Source organism: Schistocerca cancellata, chromosome 5 (assembly GCF_023864275.1).
Source record: "Schistocerca cancellata isolate TAMUIC-IGC-003103 chromosome 5, iqSchCanc2.1, whole genome shotgun sequence".
Classification (NCBI taxonomy): domain Eukaryota; kingdom Metazoa; phylum Arthropoda; class Insecta; order Orthoptera; family Acrididae; genus Schistocerca; species Schistocerca cancellata.
Window position 1 is genome coordinate 34,101,298 of NC_064630.1, and position 21,898 is coordinate 34,123,195.

At 38.5% G+C, this 21,898-nt stretch overlaps 1 protein-coding gene across 1 annotated transcript in view; it reads right to left on the bottom strand.

Moving 5' to 3' along the window:
• LOC126187388 (autophagy-related protein 2 homolog A) overlaps positions 1-21,898 on the bottom strand; it is a 495,539-nt gene that overhangs the window by 144,215 nt on the left and 329,426 nt on the right. Inside the window, exon 29 of the mRNA XM_049928440.1 lies at positions 19,245-19,412. Coding sequence (XP_049784397.1) covers positions 19,245-19,412 — 168 coding nt within the window. The remainder of the gene's footprint in view (positions 1-19,244; positions 19,413-21,898) is intronic.

The window sequence follows — 21,898 nt, forward strand, 5'->3', positions numbered from 1 at the left end:
GGGTAAGTGTATCACAATTAGTTTGCAGGTTTCAAACACTATGTTCACCTCAAGTATTTACGACTTAGTGCATATATGAGAATTTTCTATGTTCACCATATCCATGTAACTGTAATGTAATCTTTCATCAGTGAAATGTGAAATTATTTGTCAATGAGGGTAGCTTATATATTTGGTAAAATTATTAAACTCCTCATTGTTACAAAGCTGATCATCGTAAAAGTAAAAGTGTGTTTCAATAAATATGAAAGAGATTTAAACTACGTACTGCAGTGTATTGTATGTTCTTTAACAAATGCCAGCCCAACCACTCAATAACAGGAGTGTGATACAAAACAATGATGAGATATGAGGCCACCAAAGGTTAACAACCAGATGAAATAAGTCCCACAGTTTTGGAACTCTTTGCAGAAACAATGCAGTGAAAAATCTCTTGAAAATTTTGTCATGGATACAAAGCAGTCACAGTAGACAGTTTATGAGTCTATTACAACAAAACCTAAGGAACATTTTTGATGATTTATTAAGTTTGTATATATAAAAGAGAACCACTTGCATGAATATCAAGAGCTGAGATGGAAACCCAGTTCTAAGCAAAGAAGGGAAAGCAGAAAAGTGGAAGGAGTATATAGAGGGTCTATACAGGGGTGATGTTCTTGAGGACAATATTATGGAAATGGAAGAGGATGTAGATGACAATGAAATGGGAGATATGATACTGCGTAAAGAGTTCGACAGAGCACTGAAAGACCTAAGTCGAAACAAGGCCCCAGGAGTAGACAACATTCCATTAGAGCTACTGACAGCCTTGGGAGAGCCAGTCCTGACAAAACTCTAGCATCTGGTGAGCAAGATGTATGAGACAGGCGAAATACCCTCAGACTTCAAGAAGAATATCATAATCCCAATCCCAAAGAAAGCAGGTGTTGACAGATGTGAAAATTACCGAACTATCAGTTTAATAAGCCACAGCTGCAAATTACTAACAGGAATTCTTTACAGATGAATGAACAAACTGGTAGAAGCCGACCTTGGGGAAGATCAGTTTGGATTCCGTAGAAATGTTGGAACATGTGAGGCAATACTGACCTTACGACTTATCTTAGAAGAAAGATTAAGGAAAGGCAAACCTATGTTTCTAGCATTTGTAGACTTAGAGAAAGCTTTTGACAATGTTGACTGGAATACTCTCTTTCAAATTCTGAAAGTGGCAGAGTTAAAATACAGGGAGCGAAAGGCTATTTACAATTTGTACAGAACGCAGATGGCAGTTATAAGAGTCGAGTGACATAAAAGGGAAGCAGTGGTTGGGAAGGGAGTAAGACAGGGTTGTAGCCTCTCCCCGATGTTGTTCAATCTGTATATTGAGCAAGCAGTAAAGGAAACAAAAGAAAAATTCGGAGTAGGAATTAAAATCCATGGAGAAAAATAAAAACTTTGAGGTTTGTCGATGACATAGTAATTCTGTCAGAGACAGCAAAGGACTTGGAAGAGCAGTTCAACGGAATGGACAGTGTCTTGAAAGGAGGATATAAGATGAACATCAACAAAAGCAAAACAAAGATAATGGAATGTAGCCGAATTAAATCGGGTGATGCTGAGGGAATTAGATTAGGAAATGAGACACTTAAAGTAGTAAAGCAGTTTTGCTATTTGGGGAGCAAAATAACTGATGATGGTTGAAGTAGAGAGAATATAAAATGTAGACTGGCAATGCCAAGGAAAGCATTTCTGAAGAAGAGAAATTTGTTAACATCGAGTATAGATTTAAGTGTCAGGAAGTCATTTCTGAAAGTATTTGTATGGAGTGTAGCCATGTATGGAAGTGAAACACGGACGATAAATAGTTTAGACAAGAAGAGAATAGAAGCTTTCGAAATGTGGTGCTACAGAAGAATGCTGAAGATTAGATGGGTAGATCACATAACTAATGAGGAGGTATTGAATAGAATTGGGGAGAAGACGAGTTTGTGGCACAACTTGACTAGAAGAAGGAATCGGTTGGTAGGACATGTTCTGAGGCAGCAAGGGATCACCAATTTAGTACTGGAAGGCAGCGTGGAGTGTAAAAATCATAGAGGGAGACCAAGAGATGAATACACTAAGCAGATTCAGAAGGATGTAGGCTGCAGTAGGTACTGGGAGATGAAGAAGCTTGCACAGGATAGAGTAGCATGGAGAGCTGCATCAAACCAGTCTCAGGACTGAAGACCACAACAACGATATATAAATAAACTGAACTGTTGATATTTGGAAAAGAAGCTATACCTACACGAGAAGATTAATAAGGATGGCACCACACTGGGCACCAACCACTGAAAAATCAGGGGTATAGCCACCATACTGGAATTTATATCAGCCAATAGGGAACCAGTCTCAAGAAACTGAACTTCGTAATGTAAAACAAAATATATTATGGCTATGGCAAATAAGAAATTTAAAGTAAAAGTGTTTATGTTATTAAGTGTTTACTAATTATTTTCAAAATGTGTGACAGAAGAGGTGAACACGATGTGTTTTGTGGACTAAAAGTCAATGATAAAAAGGTGACAGTTAAAAGTGAGCTTTATGATGATACGAGAATAAAATCAGAAGAATCAACTTTAGATGATGAAATAAATGCTCATCAAAGCACTGACAAGATGGCATGGGCATCAGTGATGAAATTCTTGGTTCCTAATTGTGATGAGAGTAATGAGACAATAACAAAGGAATTTGATATGTGTAGGTTCATGGAGGAATTTGCTGAAGTGACTGAAAGCATTAGAAGGGATATCAGTAGTTTAAGGGTAGAAATGAAAGAAACTAATCTGCAATCAGACAGAAATAGTAGTGACTTTCAAAGTGACACTGGTAGCTTAGATTCAAAATTCAGTGAAAAACTGGACCAAACCTCAAGTAACATTAGTAATTTAAAATCAGATTTGAAGGGTGTAAATAATAACTTAATTTCAAACCAAGTATGCTTAGAGGAGAAAATGGAAGATGTAAAAGACAACTTGTCTCAAACAAGTAACTTTCAGTAGTGGCATGGCACACAGAGAAAAGGAAATTCACAGCAACTGTAATAAGCAAATGGAAAACAAAGGAAGTAGTTTACAGTACACTTGTTTGCCCACTGCTTGAATACTGCACACCAGTATGGGATCCGTACCAGATAGGGTTGATAGAAGAGATAGCGAAGGTCCAACGGAGAGCAGCGCACTTCATCGCAGGATCATTCAGTAATCATGAAAGTGTTACGGAGATGATAGATAAACTCCAGTGGAAGACTCTGCATGAGAGACGCTCAGTAGCTCGGTACGGGCTTTTGTTGAAGTTTTGAGCACATACCTTCATCGAGGAGTCAAGCAGTATATTGCTTCCTCCTACACATATCTTGCGAAGCGACCATGAGGATAAAATCAGAGAGATTAGAGCCCACACAGAGGCATACCGACAATCTTTCTTTCCACGGACAACACGAGACTGGAATAGAAGGGAGAACAGATAGAGGTACTCAAGTTACCCTCCGCCACACGCTGTCAGGTGGCTTGCGGAGTATGGATATAGATGTACACGTAGTTGCGGGTTCCTGTCAGGCTGCATTAATAGATGTAGTGGAAACGTGTTCTGCTAATGATACTACTGAAATAACTTCCCGAACAGAAAAAAGAGGTATCACTGATGTTAAGAATGTGAAAGTAGAGGAGCAAACAGTTAATACAAAAGTGATGTATTTGATAATAATGAGACAAAATGTATATGTATAATGAGTGAAAATGTTGATGAAGTTTATGATCTTGTCAAACAGAGTATACCATTTCTGTAATTAACAATGACATAAATGAAGTGCAAGTAATCAAAAGCAATGTAAGTACACTTTACATGAAAGATGTGAAGATATGGGAGGAAAAGAATGGGAAAGTCAAAATTCACAAAGTAATATAACAGCAATTAAATTACCAGTAGTAGATGTACCTAAAAGTAAACTGTATGCATAAGTTACATTTCAATATTTATGAAACGTTTAAGGAAATATTCAAGGCATTTATTGTGTGGTGCAACTGTAATTGCAGTTGGTTCGACTAGTAATTACTGGATTTTAACCAATGTTGTAATACTAGGCTGGGAAGATGGCGGTAAGAGCAAACAGGAAGTTATAAAATAGCTAGGGGGTTCATTATTCTTTAGTGAACACATTACTTGATGAATAGTAGCTCCACAGCTAGGTGAATCTATTCTCAATTTCTTGGTTCACTCTCTTCTTCTACTATCCTGCCTGTAGACTGCAAGAGAAAGTAATTTTCAACTACGCTCATTTTATATGTAGTCAGAATTTCTATTTCAGTGATTAAGTTTTTGTATGTATATTGTTTAAGAGGATGAACTCAAAAAAATATTTAAATTATATGTTAGAAAACTTAATTAAAATGGTATATTTTGTCACTGGGTCTAATAATAATTAAATATTGTGTAAAATAACAAATCTCTTTTGGCTAAAAGTAATGTAAAATTTAAGTTAATCCAAAAATATGAAAGAATATAAAATTGTCATAAAATATTATTGGTAAACTAAAGAAAACTGCAAATTAGAAGTTTGTATCACAGCAGTAAGGGAAATTTTTCAAACAAATTCAGTGCCATTTGTTGTGTGGATTTAAGAGAATTGCTAATGTCATATAATCAATTTAAATTGAAACTAATTTTGTCACCTTTAGTAAAGTGTAATTTGAGTAAAATATATAACTGTGTAGACCATCAGACTAGAATAAAGAAAGTTAAAGTGAAATAAGTTATTTTGTGTGTAATGATATTTATTGAGAGAAAGGTTTGAAACAACATAGCCCTTCAGGCAGAAGTGAAATATGCTGTTTAAAGTGAAGCAATACTGGAATTAGCTTGTGTATTGTCTGTTAATAAAAGAAAATAAGTTTTAGTCAATAATATTGTTGTTTGCTGCTGTGGAGTGTCATTCTTCAGTCATTTTTGTGAATAAGGAAAAAACTGTAATGAAGAAGTAGCTAATGAGGTAATTAAATGCAGCAACAGAAGGATTTGCTGAAGTATATAAAGTGACAGGACATAATGAATTATGTACAGTAAATGCTATAATGAAGAAACAAGAAGGTATTATATATTGCACTGATAGTTAAGAAATTTGTCAGGAATTCTGTCTTTGCAGTAATTAAGTTTTCCAAATGCCCTCCATCAGCTAACAAGCTGTAAGTAAAGAAGTAGATGGCATAACAGACATTAGTAAGTAATAAAATACGACTCTGTACAAGAGATAATGTTCACTGTGGAAATCGTTTATATCATGTTCATCAACAGTCTACTAATTTATGTAAACATTATGGCACAGTAGTTACAAACAGTTTAGTAATTGATGAAAAGTAATGGTAATACTTAAAGATTCCAACAAAGTTAGTTACAAATGCTCACTGAAACCTAACCTGTTTAACCGATCATTAGGCATATACTGCTGTACATTTTGTTTTCATGATGCTGTTATGCTTACGCCCTGCATAATGTGAAACTGTCATCAGTGCTTTTGTACTAATGCCTTGTCATACCTTGAGTATCCTTAGTTTCTCTTATGCACTACCCAATGATATTGCTGCAGACTTATTCAAAATCTGTTAATAACTGCTTTTTAACTACACTGTGGATGATCTTCCATGTACTTCATTATGCTTAGTGCCGGCTCCTTGGACAATGATTGTCCTTTACTACTTTCCACTGGAGATAGGGATTTTGGCTTCCTGTCCAACAAGGATGATAAACTACATGGTTCAACACCCGTTTCAATATTACTTTCACTTGTCAAGCACATATCATCATCAGTGTACTCCTCACGTACACTGTCCACACAGTTGAGCGTATATGACACCACACATTCCACTGACTCATCTTTCAGAAATGTTAATATCTTTATCCATCCCATCTTTCTCACTCTGCGAAATTCCTCTGATTCTCTTCTGATGAAATGTCAACTTTAGTGACTGATGTTGTAGATATGTTTGCTTTGCTTATGACTGCAAGTGAGTTACTTGTCGACTACGCAGTTCAACTACCCTCCGTAGCCTCGTGCTGTGGTCACCACTGGATACCTCCGGTTCAACCCTCTGTTGCCATTAGTAGCCAATACTGTGGTTGTATGGTAGACAATATGTGGGGTATCTAATGCCTTAAACATCATTGGTCTTCTGTGACCTCTCACTCAAAGGGTTCCTTGTTAAGACAAAAAGGAATTATTTGAATGGGATGGAAATTGGTACGTGTGACATACCTGTACAGACTAACGAATAATTACAATTTCAGAAACACTGGATGATTTATTCAAAAGAGAGGGCATCATAAACTGAGCAAGTCCATAATACTGTGGTCCACTTCTCGCCCTTAAGCAAGCTGTTATTCAGCTTGGCTTTGATTGACAGACTTGTTGGATGTCCTCTTGATGGATATCATGTCAAATTCCATCCAATAGGTGAGTCAGGTTGTCAAAATATTGAGATGGTTGGAGAGCCCTGACCATAATGACCCTAACATTCTCCACTGGGGACAGATCCAATGACCTTGCTGGCCAAGGTTCTGTTTTGCAAGCTCTAAGAAAAACAGTAGAAACTCTCACCATGTGTGGCTGGGTATAATATTGCTGAAATGTAAGTCCAGAATGGTTTGCCATGAAGGGCAACAAAACAGGGCACAGAAAATCATCTGCATACTGCTGTGCACTATGGGTGCCGTGCATGACAACCAAAGTGGTCATGCTATGAAACGAAATGGCCCCCCAGGCTATTGCCTCTGGTTGTCAGGCTGTATGGTAATGACAGTCAGGTTGATAGCCTACTGTTGTCCAGGTTGTCTCCACACACATCTTCACTGGGCCAAGGGGCTCAGTTCAAAGCAGGTCTCATCACTGAAGACAATTCTATTCCAGTCAATGAGATTCCAGACCAAAGATGTCTCTGGTGATGCTCCAGACATTGGCGGGATACCAACCAGATTGTCACCCACCATGTGGCCTGAAGACCAGAAGCAATGGTCTGTGGTGCCATTTAATTTCATTGCGGATGACAGTCAGGTTGGCATTCCACTGCTGCCCTGGGCATCTCCAGGCACATCTTTGCTGGTCACTGTGGCTCAGTTCAAAGCGGGACTCTTCACTGAAGACAATTCTACTCCATTCAATGCGATTACAGGTTGAAGACATGACTGGAGACACCAGTTGTGGGATTCCAGCCTGACTGTTGGCCCCCATGTGGCCCGACAATCAGGAGTGATTGCCTGGGGCGCCATTTCTTTTCATAACACCCTTACAGCACAGCAACATTTTGATGATATTCTACACCCTGTTTTTCTGCTCTTCATGGCAACCCATCCTGGGCTTATATTTCAGCAAGATAATGCCCATTCACACAAAGCAAGGGTTTCTACTTCTTGTCTTTGTTCTTGCCAAACACTACCTTGGCCATCATGATCGCCAGATCTCTCCCCACTTGAGACTGTTTGGAGAATTATAGGCCATCTCTCCAACCAGCTTGGGGTTTTGACACACTAATTTGGCACGATATCCCTCAGGAGGACATTCAACAACTCTATCATCAATGTCAAGCTGAATAACTGCTAACATAAGAGCCAGAGGTAGATCAACACACTACTGACTTGCTAATTTGTGAAACTCTTTCTCTTGAATAAATCATCTAATTTTTCTGAAACTGTAATCATTTGTTCCTCTTTACATTGATTACTAATTCAAATTTATTTGCTTGTTTTTCCTTGATATGGACACTGTGTAATGTGATGGTAGTGCCATAAAGGGCTTGAAGTGATTCTCCCTAAGGACTAAGGGATGATGGTTTGCGAGATAAGAAAACAACTTTGGGAAAAAGGAACTCAATCATTCAGTGAGTACAACTCATTTTAAAAAATTGTCATTTTGTTTATTCTTTATAAAACATAAGGACCATGAGAAATTATGTTAAATGTTTTTTACGAAGGACTTGTCAAGATATAAAGAATAATGAGCCAAATCATGTGAATGTTTTGGAGAATTTAAGAAATTCTTACTATGACAACACAATTTGTAGCTTGTATTTTTGAAATACTGTATTTTCTGTCTTGCAAACTGATGATCAGCTTGACCCCATACTTTTGCTTAAAATGTAATATGTATAATGAATATTAGTTCAAATTCTGAACTGGTAAGGTTAAAAAATCTGCCGATGACGAAGAAATTGAAAAAAAATGTATGATGAAATAAAAGAAATTATTCAGATAGTGAAGGGTGATGAAAATTTGATAGTCATGGGTGACTGGAATTCGGTAGTAGGAAAAGGGAGAGAAGGGAACGTAGTAGGTGAATATGGATTGGGGGTAAGGAACGAAATAGGAAGCCGCTTGGTAGAATTTTGCACAGAGCACAACTAAATCACAGCTAACACTTGGTTCAAGAATCATAAAAGAAGACTGTATACATGGAAGAAGCCTGGAGATACTGACAGGTATCAGATAGATTATATAATGGTAAGACAGAGATTAGGAACCAGATTTTAAATTGTAAGGCATTCCCAGGGGCAGATGTGGATTCTGACCACAATCTATTGGTTATGAATTGTAGATTAAAACTGAAGAAACTGCAAAAAGCTGGGGAATTTAAGAAGATGGGATCTGGAAAAACTGACTAAACCAGAGGTTGTAGAGAGTTTCAGGGGGTGCATAAGGGAACAATTGACAAGAATGGGGGAAAGAAATACAGTAGAAGAAAAGTGGGTAGCTCTGAGGGATGAAGTAGTGAAGGCAGCAGAGGATCAACTAGGTAAAAAGAAGAGGGCTTGTAGAAATCCTTGGGTAACAGAAGAATTATTGAATTTTATTGTTGAAAGGAGAAAATATAAAAATGCAGTAAATGAAGCAGGCAAAAAGGAATACAAATGTCTCAAAAATGAGATCGACAGAAAGTGCAACATGGCTAAGCAGGGATGGCTAGAGGACAAATGTAAGGGTGTAGAGGCTTATATCACTAGGGGTAAGATAGATACTGCCTACAGACCTTTGTAGAAAAGAGAACCACTTGTATGAATATCAAGAGCTCAGATGGAAACCCAGTTCTAAGCAAAGAAAGGTGGAAGGAGTATATAGAGGGTCTATACAAGGGCGATGTACTTGAGGACAATATTATGGAAATGGAAGAGGAAGTAGACGAGGATGAAATGGGAAATATGATACTGTGTGAAGAGTTTGGCAGAGCACTGAAAGACCTGAGTCGAAACAAGGCCCCGGGAGTAGACAACATTCCATTAGAACTACTGACAGCCTTGGGAGAGCCAGTCCTAACAAAACTCTACCATCTGGTGAGCAAGATTTATGAGACAGGCCAAATATCCTCAGACTTCAAGAAGAATATAATAATTCCAATTCCAAAGAAAGCAGGTGTTGACAGATGTGAAAATTACCAAACTATCAGTTTAATAAGTCACACCTGCAAAATACTAACACGAATTCTTTACAGACGAATGGAAAAACTGGTAGAAGCCGACCTCGGGGAAGATCAGTTAGTATTCCGTAGAAATGTTGGGACACTTGAGGCAATACTGACCCTACAACTTATCTTAGAAGCTAGATTAAGGAAAGGCAAACCTTAGTTTCTAGCATTTGTAGACTTAGAGAAAGCTTTTGACAATGTTGACTGGAATACTCTCTTTCAAATTCTGAAGGTGGCAGGGGTAAAATACAGGTAGCGAAAGGCTATTTACAATTTGTACAGAAACCAGATGGCAGTTATAAGAGTCGAGGGACATCAAAGGGAAGCAGTGGTTGGGAAGGGAGTGAGACAGGGTTGTAGCCTCTCCCCGATGTTATTCAACCTGTATATTGAGCAAGCAGTGAAGGAAACAAAAGAAAAATCCGGAGTAGGTATTAAAATCCATGGAGAAGAAATAAAAACTTTTGAGGTTCGCCGATGACATTGTAATTCTGTCAGAGACAGCAAAGGACTTGGAAGAGCAGTTGAACAGAATGGACAGGGTCTTGAAAGGAGGATATAAGATGAACATCAACAAAAGCAAAACGAGGATAATGGAATGTAGTCAAATTAAGTCACGTGTTGCTGAGGGAATTAGATTAGGAAATGAGACACTTAAAGTAGTAAAGGAGTTTTGCTATTCGGGGAGCAAAATAACTGATGATGCTCGAAGTAGAGAGGATATCAAATGTAGACTGGCAATGGCAAGGAAAGCATTTCTGAAGAAGAGAAATTTGTTAACATCGAGTATAGATTTAAGTGTCAGGAAGTCATTTCTGAAAGTATTTGTATGGAGTGTAGCCATGAATGGGAGTGAAACATGGACGATAAATAGTTTGGACAAGAAGAGAATAGAAGCTTTTGAAATGTGGTGCTACAGAAGAATGCTGAAGATAAGATGGGTAGATCACATAACTAATGAGGAGGTACTGAATAGGATTGGGGAGAAGAGAAGTTTGTGGCACAACTTGACTAGAAGAAGGGATCGGTTGGTAGGACATGTGTTGAGGCATCAAGGGATCACCAGTTTAGTATTGGAGGGCAGGGTGGTGGGTAAAAATTGTAGAGGGAGACCAAGAGATGAATACACTAAACAGATTCACAAGGATGTAGGTTGCAGTAGGTACTGGGTGATGAAGGAGATTGCACAGGATAGAGTAGCAAGGAGAGCTGCATCAAACCAGTCTCAGGACTGAAGACCACAACAACAACAACTAACATACGTATTGAAATTTCCCTTAGTGGAGAACCAGGTCTTTAATTTATACAGGGTATTACACTTCCAATAAGAGGTCAGGAATGGTATGTACATCCAGCTCCTGATGTTGACTATTAGCTAACAGATGACTTGAAGCAGCTATACGCCAGGATAAGTTGGTCTGCAGAGAAGTGGCACAAACCCAGAAGATACACAAACACACATTCACAATCAAAATGACAAGGAACAGCAACCCTTGTGTATTAGGTTTGTTGAAACAACCAAAGAAGATTCGAAATAACTGTATCAGGAAACCTGTATCGATAACGAGCAGCATTTGGAGTGAATGAATGTATCCATGTAACCCCAGAGAGGAAAGACCAACATTGTTATGTGGCAGTCATGAACCAATAAATGTAATTGTGAAGGGAACAGGAAAACTGACATTCCTAACAAAGTGTATAGGATACAATGATCAGACTATACTACATACACAGCAGATGATACAGACTGAACAAGTACTCTGGAAATACTACCCAATATTAAGATGACCATCAAAGATTTCCCATCTGGAACCAGAAGACAAAACGACAGTGAGGAAGTTGATGAATGGCAGTTCCCCATATCTACCAAACGTATGTCATTTGCAGGGTTCGAGCAGGCTGATGGGGAGAGGAGTTTACTAGTTATTTGGAGCTCCAGTGTTAGGCATGTCATGTAGTCCTTTAGGCAGATCAGAAAGAAAGCCTATGTGCACTCAGTATGTCTGCCAGCTCTGAGATATTTAGTGAGTCCTGGAATGTATATCGGAAAGACACATTAGAGGCCATAGGAGGGGGAGTGTTCATAGCAGTTGACAAAAATATTGTCCCTATTGAGGTCGAAGTCAAGTGTGACAGTGAAGTCATCTGGTTGTATATAATAGGTGCAGGTGAAACCAAGTTAATTGTTGGATGTTTTTATTGCCCACTCGATCCTGCTGTGACAGTTCTAGAGTCATTCAAAGAAAGTCTATGATCAATACTGTGTAAATACCCAGATCATGCAATACTGGTTGGAGGCGAGTTTAACCTGCCACATATAGACTGGGATGTCTATGGACTCATTGCTGGGGGTACAGACAGACAGTCATGTGAAATATTTTTCAATACATTTTTCTGAAAATTGTCCTGAGCACCTAGCTCAGCAGTCCACATGCAATGGAAGTGTCTTAGACCTTGTAGCTACAAATAGGCCAGATCTTATTGACAATGTCAGTATAGAAACAGGGATTAGTAATCATGTCATTACACACATATGATAACAGATGTTCATAAATCAGTCAAAGAGGCTAGGAGAGTGTTTCTGCTAGAGAGACCAAATAAGCAGTTATTAATATCTCACTTAGTGAACTGGCATAACTTAGTTCCAGTAGCATGGATGCAGAGGAATTGTGGACAAAGTTTAAGCAGATTGTAAATCGTAGTCTGGAGAGTGATGTGCCTAGTAAGTGGATAAAGGACGGAAAAGGCACACCATGGTTTAATAACAAAATTCAGCGGATGCTGAGAAAACAGAGGCTGTTGCACTCTCAGATCAAAAGAAAATGCATAAATGACAACAAGCGAAGGTTAGTGGAGATTCTGGAGTCTGTGAAAAGATCTACGTGCAGAGCATACCTTAGCAAAAGGTCTGGCAGAGAACCTAAGGAAATTCTGGTCGTATGAAAAATCACTACGCGGTTCTAAAGCTTCTATTCAGTCCCTTGTTGACCAGTCAGGTGTAGTTGTTGAAGATAGCAAAAAGAAAGCTGAAGTTTTAAATTTCACGTTCAAAAAATAGTTCACACAGGAGAATTCTACAAACGTACTGTCATTTGACCACTGGACAGACTCCCGTGTAGATGACAGAATGATAAGCATACCTAGCACAGAGAAACAACTGAGGGATTTGAAAGCAAATAAATCACCAGGTCCAGATGGAATCCCAGTACAATTTTACACAGAGTATTCTACGGCACTGGCCCCTTACTTAGCTTGCATTTATAATGAATCTCTCGCCCAGTGCAAAGTCTCGAGTGACTGGATAAAAGAGCAGGTGACTCCAGTATATAAGAAAGGTAAAAGAATGGACCCGCAAAATTACAGACCAATATCCTTAACTTCTGTTTGCTGCAGAATCCTCATACGTATTCTAAGTTTGAATACAATAAACTTTCTTGAGACTGAGAAGCTTATGCGCATGAACCAGCACGGTTTACGAAAACATTGCTCATGCGAAACCCTGCTTGCCCCTTTCTCACATGATATACTGAGAACTATGGATGAATGACAACAGGCAGATTCCATATTCCTAGATTTTGAGAAAGCATTTGACACGGTCCCCCACTGCAGCCTGGTAAAGAAGGAATGAGCATATGGAAAAGTTCACAGATATGTGAGTGGCTCAAAGACTTCTTAAATAATAGAACCCAGTAGGCTGTCCTTGACAGTGAGTGTTCATCAAACACAAGGGTATCATCAGGAGTGCTCCAGGAAAGTGTGCAAAGTGTGATAGAACTGCTGTTGTTCTCCACATACAGAGTTATTCTAGACGATGGACCCATTTTAAAAAATTCTTATGTTTTCAAGTACAACTCCAAAATGAACAAGCTTTATACCAATGAAAAGAGGAAGTTTCAAAGTTTTGGCAGGCAGCGGCCGGTGATGTTTTCAGAAGTAGCAGTAGGGCCATCATTCCATTTCACTGTCAGTTGTGAATGAGATGGCAACTGTGGAGCACAAGGTTTTCTGTGTTCTTGAGTTTGCAAAAAGTGAGTCGCAAATTGCAGTGCAGCACATATTTTGTACCAAATTTGGTATTCAACCTCCACCCGATGTGAAGGAAACTGTTTACGGCCAGCCTCTACCAACCACACTGAATGATCTGTGGAACTGGATAACTGCTGCCGTGCACTCAGTAACAGCAGATACGCTTTCGCATGTGTGAGACAAGTTTGGCTACCGCATCAGTATCTGGTGCCAACAGTGGCCACATTGAACATTTATAACATTTATCACATTTTTAATTATTAAATAATTATTAAAAACTAATTAATTACAAATTATTAAATGTATTAAATTGATATCAAACATTACAAAAAAAGTTTTGAAACTTCCTCTTTTTATTGGTATAAAACTTGTTCAATTTGGATTTGTACTTGAATAAATACGAAGTTTTGAAAATGGGTTCATCATTTAGAATAACCCTGTACATAAATGAACTGGCTGGCAGGGTGGGCAGCAATCTGTGGTTTTTTGCTGGTGATGCCATGGTGTATGGTAAGGTGTCAAAATTGAGTGACTGTAGGAAGATAAAAGACAACTTAGACAAAATTTCCAGTTAAAGTGATGATTGGCAGCTAGCCTTAAATGTGGAAAAATGTAAGTTAATGCGGATGAGTAGGAACACCAGACCAATTATGTTCAGATACAGTATTACTAGTGTCCTGCTTAACACAATCAAGTCATTTAAATAATGTTGCAAAGTGATATGAGGTGGAACAAGCATGTGAGAACTGTGGTAGGGAAGGTGAATGGTTGATTTCGATTTATTGGTAGAATTTTAAGAAAGAATGGTTCACCTGTAAAGGAGACTGCCTTTAGGATGCTGGTGCAACCTATTCTCGAGTGCTGCACAATGTTTGGAATCCGTACCAGGTCGGATTGAAGGAAGAGACTGAAGCAATTCAGAGGCGGGCTGCTAAATTTGTTATCAGTAGGTGTTACAGAGCTGCTTCAGGAACTCAAATGGAAATCCCTGGAGGGAAGGCTACATTCTTTTCGAGAAACACTATTGAGAAAATTTAGAGAACTGGCATTTGAAGCTGACTGCTGAACAATTCTAGTGCCGGCAACATACATTGCATGTAAGGACCATGAAGATAAGATACAACAAATTAGGGCTCTTACAGAGGCATACAGACAGTCATTTTTCCTTTGCTCTATTTGTGAGTGGAACAGGAAAGGAAATAAGAAGTAGTACCCACCGCCATGCACCGTATGGCGGCTTGTTGAGTATCTATGTAGACATAGATGTAGATGTAGATGTAGATGTAGACCTAAAAGTAGTCAGGCAGCATATGGACGAATTAGAAAATAAGTTCTCATCTATGCATCAGCAACAACTGCCACTCTTATAGATCTGTTCAAATCTAGATTTTCACAAAGCTGATAATTTAGCAAACATGTGAAGTTAAAGTATGGCTGTGGAATGTCTTGTGTGTACTGAAGGAAGTGGTGAGACCAAGATTATTTCTCCGATGGTCCATAATGGAGAATTCACAGATAGATAATACATAACAATATTATGGAAAGGATAGTTGTTACTCACCATATAGCGGAGATGTTGAATCGCAGACAGGTACAACAATTATGCTGTCGGAAAGTGAGATTTTGGCCAACAAGGCCTTTGATGAACATTAACAAAACAAAACAAAACACACACACACAAAACACACACACACACACACACACACACACACACACACACACACACACACACACCTGACCACAGTCTCTGGAAGCTGCAGCCAGTGCTTTCCAACAGTCTTTTTGTTGTGACTATCTGCAGCTCAGGACCTCTGCTATATGGTGAGTAGCAACCATCCTTCTCATAACATTGTTATGTTCCATCCTGGATTTTCCATTGTTTGATAGATAATACATAAATATTTGTATTTTCCTTGGCACCAATTTCATATAACTGCATTGTGGTCTCTCTTATAATTTTTGTAATGAGATTACTGTTATCTCACATTATATATAAGAAAGTTGTAACTGAAGCAACAAAGGAAATACTGGAAGAAAGGAATTCTGGATACATGACGGGAATATTTTGAGCAGTTGCTCAATGCTGAAGATCCTGAAAAGTTTTCCCAGAAGGAAGAATTGCAGAAGGTGTAGAGGAAGAAGAAACTGAAGTAACTCGAAAGGATGTAGATAGAGCAATTAAGAAACTGAAGGCAGATATGTTAAAGGCAGGAGGTGAAACACTTCAGAAAGAGATGTATAACCTCATAAGTGAAGTACGGAGAAAGGAGGACACCCCAAAAGAGCAGACGTTAGCTACCATTATCCCACTGCACAAAAAGAACAAGGAAAGGAACTGAAGTACCATATAAAATGTTATCATTAATAATTCTTGAAATGCTGAAGCCTTTTGTTGAAGACATTGTTGCAGAGGACCTGGCAGATTTTAAGGCAGGAAGGTAACCATGTGTTGAATTTTCACTATGAGGTAAATCTGGGAGAAGTGCTGGGAATTCAACTATCAGTTCCTGGTAAACATTTGTAGATTTCTCAAAGGCACATGATAGTATACACAGGATACGTATGTACAACATCCTGAGGGTGCTTGGCATATCAAGGAATGTAATTAATTTGGTGAAGGTGTAAACAGAAGAGACAAAAGGCAATGTGAAATACCAGGGGGAGCTATCCAAGGAATTCAGCATCAGAACAGGTGTGAGACAAGGTGATGCCATTTCACTGTTACTTTTTAATTTGGTCCTGGAGACAATAATTCAGGAAAAGAAAAGGGCAGGTAAAGAGGTAAAACTAAATTGAAGAAAACAGATATTTGGATATGCAGATGACACTGCAGCCATAATGGAGTCACAGGAAAAGGTGGCATAAACTGTAGAGGACTTAACAAGAATGCCAGTAAGTTGTACTGAGGATAAAATGGGAGAAGACTGAAATGATAGAAGTATCCATGGAAGCCCCTAATAATGTCCCTTTAAAGGTTGGAATAAAGAATATAACCAGAGTGGAAATTTTAAATACCCTGCCACCTGGTTCAACAGTCATAGTAACCTAAAACAAGAAATTAATCATCATCTATCAATCAGTCTAAAACTTATTTAAGTCTGAAGCAGATAATGTCATCAAGAAATCTATCAGTCAAGATCAGACTTAAAGCCAATAATGCAGTGATAGTACTGGCATTGTTATATGGGACTGAAATGTTAAGCACCACAAAAACGGATGCAGAGAAACTGGTCTCTGAATGGAAAATCTCAAGAAAAAACTTTGGGCCAACCTGTGAAGAGAACACAAGGAGATATAGAGTGAACTGGGAACTGTATGGCCTAATGAAACAATTGAATGTTGTGCAGAAAATGAAGGCATGAAGAATAAGCCTGGCAGGGCACATTGCCAGGAGAGCAGAACGTGCCAGGCTAAAGCCGTGCTTATGGAAAAGCCTGATTGTACTCATCCAATTGGAAGATCAATGTAGCAATGGGAGGATGAACTGGAGGATGAACTGCAGAAGGACTTTCAGCAGTTGGGCATCCATGAGAACTGGATCCAAAATGCACAAGATTGCCATCTATGGAGGAACACTGTGAGGTCAGCACAAGGTCTTCAAGGTCTCTGATTACTGATAATGTATGTACATATGTATGTATACATAAAACTGATGAACTCTGTTGGGGCAGGAAAATACTGCTGCATAACTTTGATTTACCGTATTTACTCGAATCTAAGCCGCACTTTTTTTCCGGTTTTCGTAATCCAAAAAACCGCCTGCGGCTTAGAATCGAGTGCAAAGCTAGCGGAAGTTATGAAAAATGTTCGTACGTGCCGCCACAACTAACTTCTGCCGGCGAATACATGTAGCGCTATGCAAGCATACTTTGTAGGCACAAAGATAAATACTGGCGCCAAAACCTCTGCGTCAGTAAATAATTTTTTTTTAAAAAAAAGTGGAAGACAAGATTTTTTTTCTCCGCCGCGAGTTTTGACCACTGCATTTTCATACATTATCCAACGAAGTAAATACAAATTCCGTATTGTTCATCTTCGAATGTAGCACAATTTCAGTGTACTACGAAAATCTGACTGGCAAGACTGTTTGGGATGTTTGTCAATATGGCCAACTCTACGTTCTGAATTTTTTCCTATCTGTGAGAAGAGATGGTTGCTAATAGGAACCTGATGAAATTTGAATCACATACAGTATTCTCTTCACCATAAGAATAATACGAATATAAACATTTTGCCATGTATTCTTTTGTGTTTGCTGCTATCTTATTTAAATCCTGTCTGCCTAATAAACTACGAAACTATAGAGTGAGACAACAGCAAACGTGGAAGAATATACATATCATGTCATGTTTATATTCGTATTATTCTTATGTCTAATAGTGATACAGTCAGAAATGAAGCACGGCAAGTGACTAGATTTTTAAATCTAAGATGACTGTAATTTCTGTGCAGAATTTGATGTAATAAAGAACTGGCCGCAAAGATTTTCAAACGGAGAAAAATTTTCACAAACTCTCGTTCAGAACATGTTGTATCATACGCAGTCTATTATTTGATTCTTGTTGATCATTATCAAAGAAAGCAGCAGTGTAAGTAACAACAAATAGCAGTCTCTTGCCATTGTTTCGCTAATGAGACGATTCCTCTCTCTCTCTCTCTCTTTTTTAATTGTACGCGGCGGTAGCGCGCACAAAAGCAAGCCATGCCGCGAGCCGCGACTGGCCGTAAACACGCACGATCAGAATGCGACAAACAATGCATGACACAGTGCAGTAATGCATTTTCAGCTTAAGAGTGACGCAAACACCTATAACAAAGAAAACGGCATTTATCAGATCAAAGCAAAATAAGCAATCGATTCAAACCAGACGAAGCACGTGAAAAAGGAAGGGTATCCGTATAAATACGGACGGAGCGCCTGACGCATAGCAATGGCTATGTGGTAAAGCTTAACTGCTAAGCTTACAACTCGAACCAAACTACTGTAGCTGTATCGTCATTCGACCTAAATTGTCTATCATATTACAATGGACCAACTTTGTTTCGATTTGGAGATGCGGCCTAAAACTTTTCTCTCCCCTTGAATTTCGAGTCTCAAATTTCAGGTGCGGCTTAGATTCGGGAAATTTTTTTTTCCTTTATTTCGAGTCTCACTTTTCAGGTGCGGCTTAGATTCGAGTGCGGCTTAGATTTGAGTAAATACGGTATCATTTAGTAATTTTTTATTTGCTTGCAGTATCAGTTTCTTTGTGGTGCATAGTCTCTACTTCACAAGCAGTAGCTGGCATGATCCCTTTGCACTATCTTTCACTGACTAGGCACACTGCCTTAGGAAAACACAGTGACGACCTCGTAATTTGTTCATTTTATATGTTTCAGCCTCAGGTTACACAAGTAGTGTCACTATCAGTTTCGACTTTTTACCAAGTTGTCATAATCACACTGTAAGTGCCTCTCTTGTCTCCTTCATTTGACAAGTTACTACACACTATGTTACATTCATCTGAGGATAGCTTGATAAAATGTCAAAGTCAGTAATAATACCAGTTGTGTGACATGAGACTGAAAAAAATAAATAATTCTAAATTAACAAAAAAAATTACAAGTTGTCTTGCCTTGCTTTTACATGAACACTTTTCACTTCCATTCACAGATAAGTTGGTACATTTAATCCACTGTCATTAATGAATATATTTGGGAACCTAAGGGAAAGATAATTATGATTGTGCATTAAATTTATAACTTTGCTTACCATGTTTGCATGTGATTGCTTTGGCCTTGTTTCACTAGAATATTGATAGAGAAACTTGTTTATTTGCGAAGAAGCAAGACGGTCTCTTAATTCCAGTTCATTAATTAAAAGAACTTGGCGAGATGCTTCTGTGGTCGTATCAGGATACACTTCATGTTGAAAACGGACCTAAACAAAAAAACTAATGATAACAAAATTCAATACAGAACACAATAATAAAAAAAAAACATTAAAACATATTACTTGGTGCAAATTCGTCAGCATCATCTGATATTAATGTGTAGAAGTAATTCTACTTGCAACGGGATCCACAGCCATAGTAAACTTACTGAAAGAAATTAATCTCATACAATGGCTGGTTTTTTATATCCATTTCATATACTATGACATTTCAGCTGTGTAGTCATTTTCAAACAAAATATGTTTTGGGTTACAGTCATATAATTTCAAGTGTTATGGCATAAAGTCAGCACTGGCAGGCCAGTCGGAAACGACAGAGAAGAGACAGCTGTGAGAAGAGGTCACCCAATCGCACGCTGACCCACTTCCCTCCAGGATGACAATGGGACAGCAGCGGCCCCTACGTGAAGAGGACATAAGCGCCGTGCCCGAATGGTGGCAGACACTTTGTTAGCCGATGCATTGTAGCCTCTATCATTAGAAATATCTACGGAGCACAGATTTGTGATTGTATATTCTGAAGAAGACTGATCATTTTGTATGTCGCCCTTTGCTTGCAACGCAGCTATCAAAATTAAGTATTTGTATTTGTCTTGTTTGTAATAAAACTCGTTAATATGAGTTGTTTGATTGTTTGTCTAGCAAACCAAGTATGCAGGATTCCTGGACACAACATCATGTGTGGTACGTGGTCAGCTGGGCTTGAGAGCTGTAGCCACGACATCCATTTCAGTACAAACAGAAGAACACAGTGCAGACTCGTGTGAGTTCGGTACTCTCTCAGACAACTAAATGTCTTAGCTGTGTACTACTGTTTTTACTTAAAACAGATATCATGGCTACAGCTCTCAAGCCTAGCCACTCACACTGGACATGAAATTATATGATTGTAACCCAAAACGTGTCTTTAATGTGTTAAACATATTGCTTGAAAATAGCTGCACAGATAAAACACTGTAATATATGAATTAAAAATAAAGTGGATATAAAAATAGTCAATGCAGGAAACTAATTTCTTTTAAGATATGAAGGTAATGTTCATGGTAAGTATAACTACTTTCTTTAATTTATTGTTACACAGATAAAATCACAAATTTTAAGAACAGACAATAGGGAATTGTGATATTTACAAATAATGTGAAAAAAATGCCACATAACTACATGTGCAAAACACTTTACATTAAATAATAGTCCAAACAAAATACAAGTTCAGGGTGTATCAGAAAGAATCATCTGATTTGGCATGTCTATACTTCTGAAACTAATGAACATATACACTGAATTTTGTTTTTTGATGAACGGGAAATTCAAAAAGTTTTCTTTTTTTCATACCTTTTCATAGGTGTTCAACATGTCCCCCTGGAGATGTGCGGCATATGTCAATGTGGTATTCAAATTTTTCCCACACTGCAGTGATCATGTCATGAGTTACAGCTTCCACAGCTCTTGTTATGCGATTCCTCAGTTCATTCATTGTTGTTGGTAATGGAAGCACATAAACAGAGTTTTTTATTAACCCCCACAAGAAATAATCACATACAGTCAGGTCCGGTTACCTTGGAGGCCAGTAATGTAAGGCTGAATCATTTGGTCCTGTGCGACCGATCCATTGTTCGATAATCCTTTGATTTAAAAATTCCAGCACTTCCAGATGCCAGTGTGGCAGTACCCCATCCTGTTGGTAAATGAAGTGATTCTAAACAGTCTACAACTGTGGGAAAAGAAAGTTCTGAAACATGTAGAGATATGTGCTTCCTGTAACAGTGTTCTCGGCAAAGAAAAATGCATCATACACCTTTTCTCATGAAACTGCACAGAACTCATTAAATTCTGGAGAGTCCAACTCTTGTTGTACAGGTTCATGTGGTTGCTCTGTACCCAAGATTATCATATTATGGTGGTTCACCTTTCCATTTAAATGGAATGTTACCTCATCACTAAACACTAAACATGGAAGAAAATTGTCATCCTCCATTTTACCAAGAAAGAAATTACAGAACCCCACACATTGTTGTTGTTGCCTTCAAGAGGAGCTTGCAACCCGCACTGTGTGAAACGTAAATAGCAAAATGCTTTCTGTTGTCTGCAACACCATTTTTATCAGAACTGAAGTGGGCGCACACTGCTGAATTTTGTATGGTTTCATGTGTAAACGTCAATGCAACACATGTCACACAGACATCGGGGGCATGTTGAGCTGCATGGCAGATGGATTTCTGCGGCCTCCTTGTGCAACTACGGTGGATACGTTCGACGTCTGAGTTATACACTTGGAGTCGGCCCAGCGATTTGCCTTTACAGCCTTCACACAAACAATCTGTTTCTCGGAATTGTTCATGCTCTTGTCTAAGGCTCTATACCGTAGGAGGATCCACACCATACCTAGTATGAAAATCATATTGAATAGTTATTAGCGACCCGCACTTTGCAAGCTGTGAAACACAAGATGTTTTCTGTTGTCCCCAACACTATTT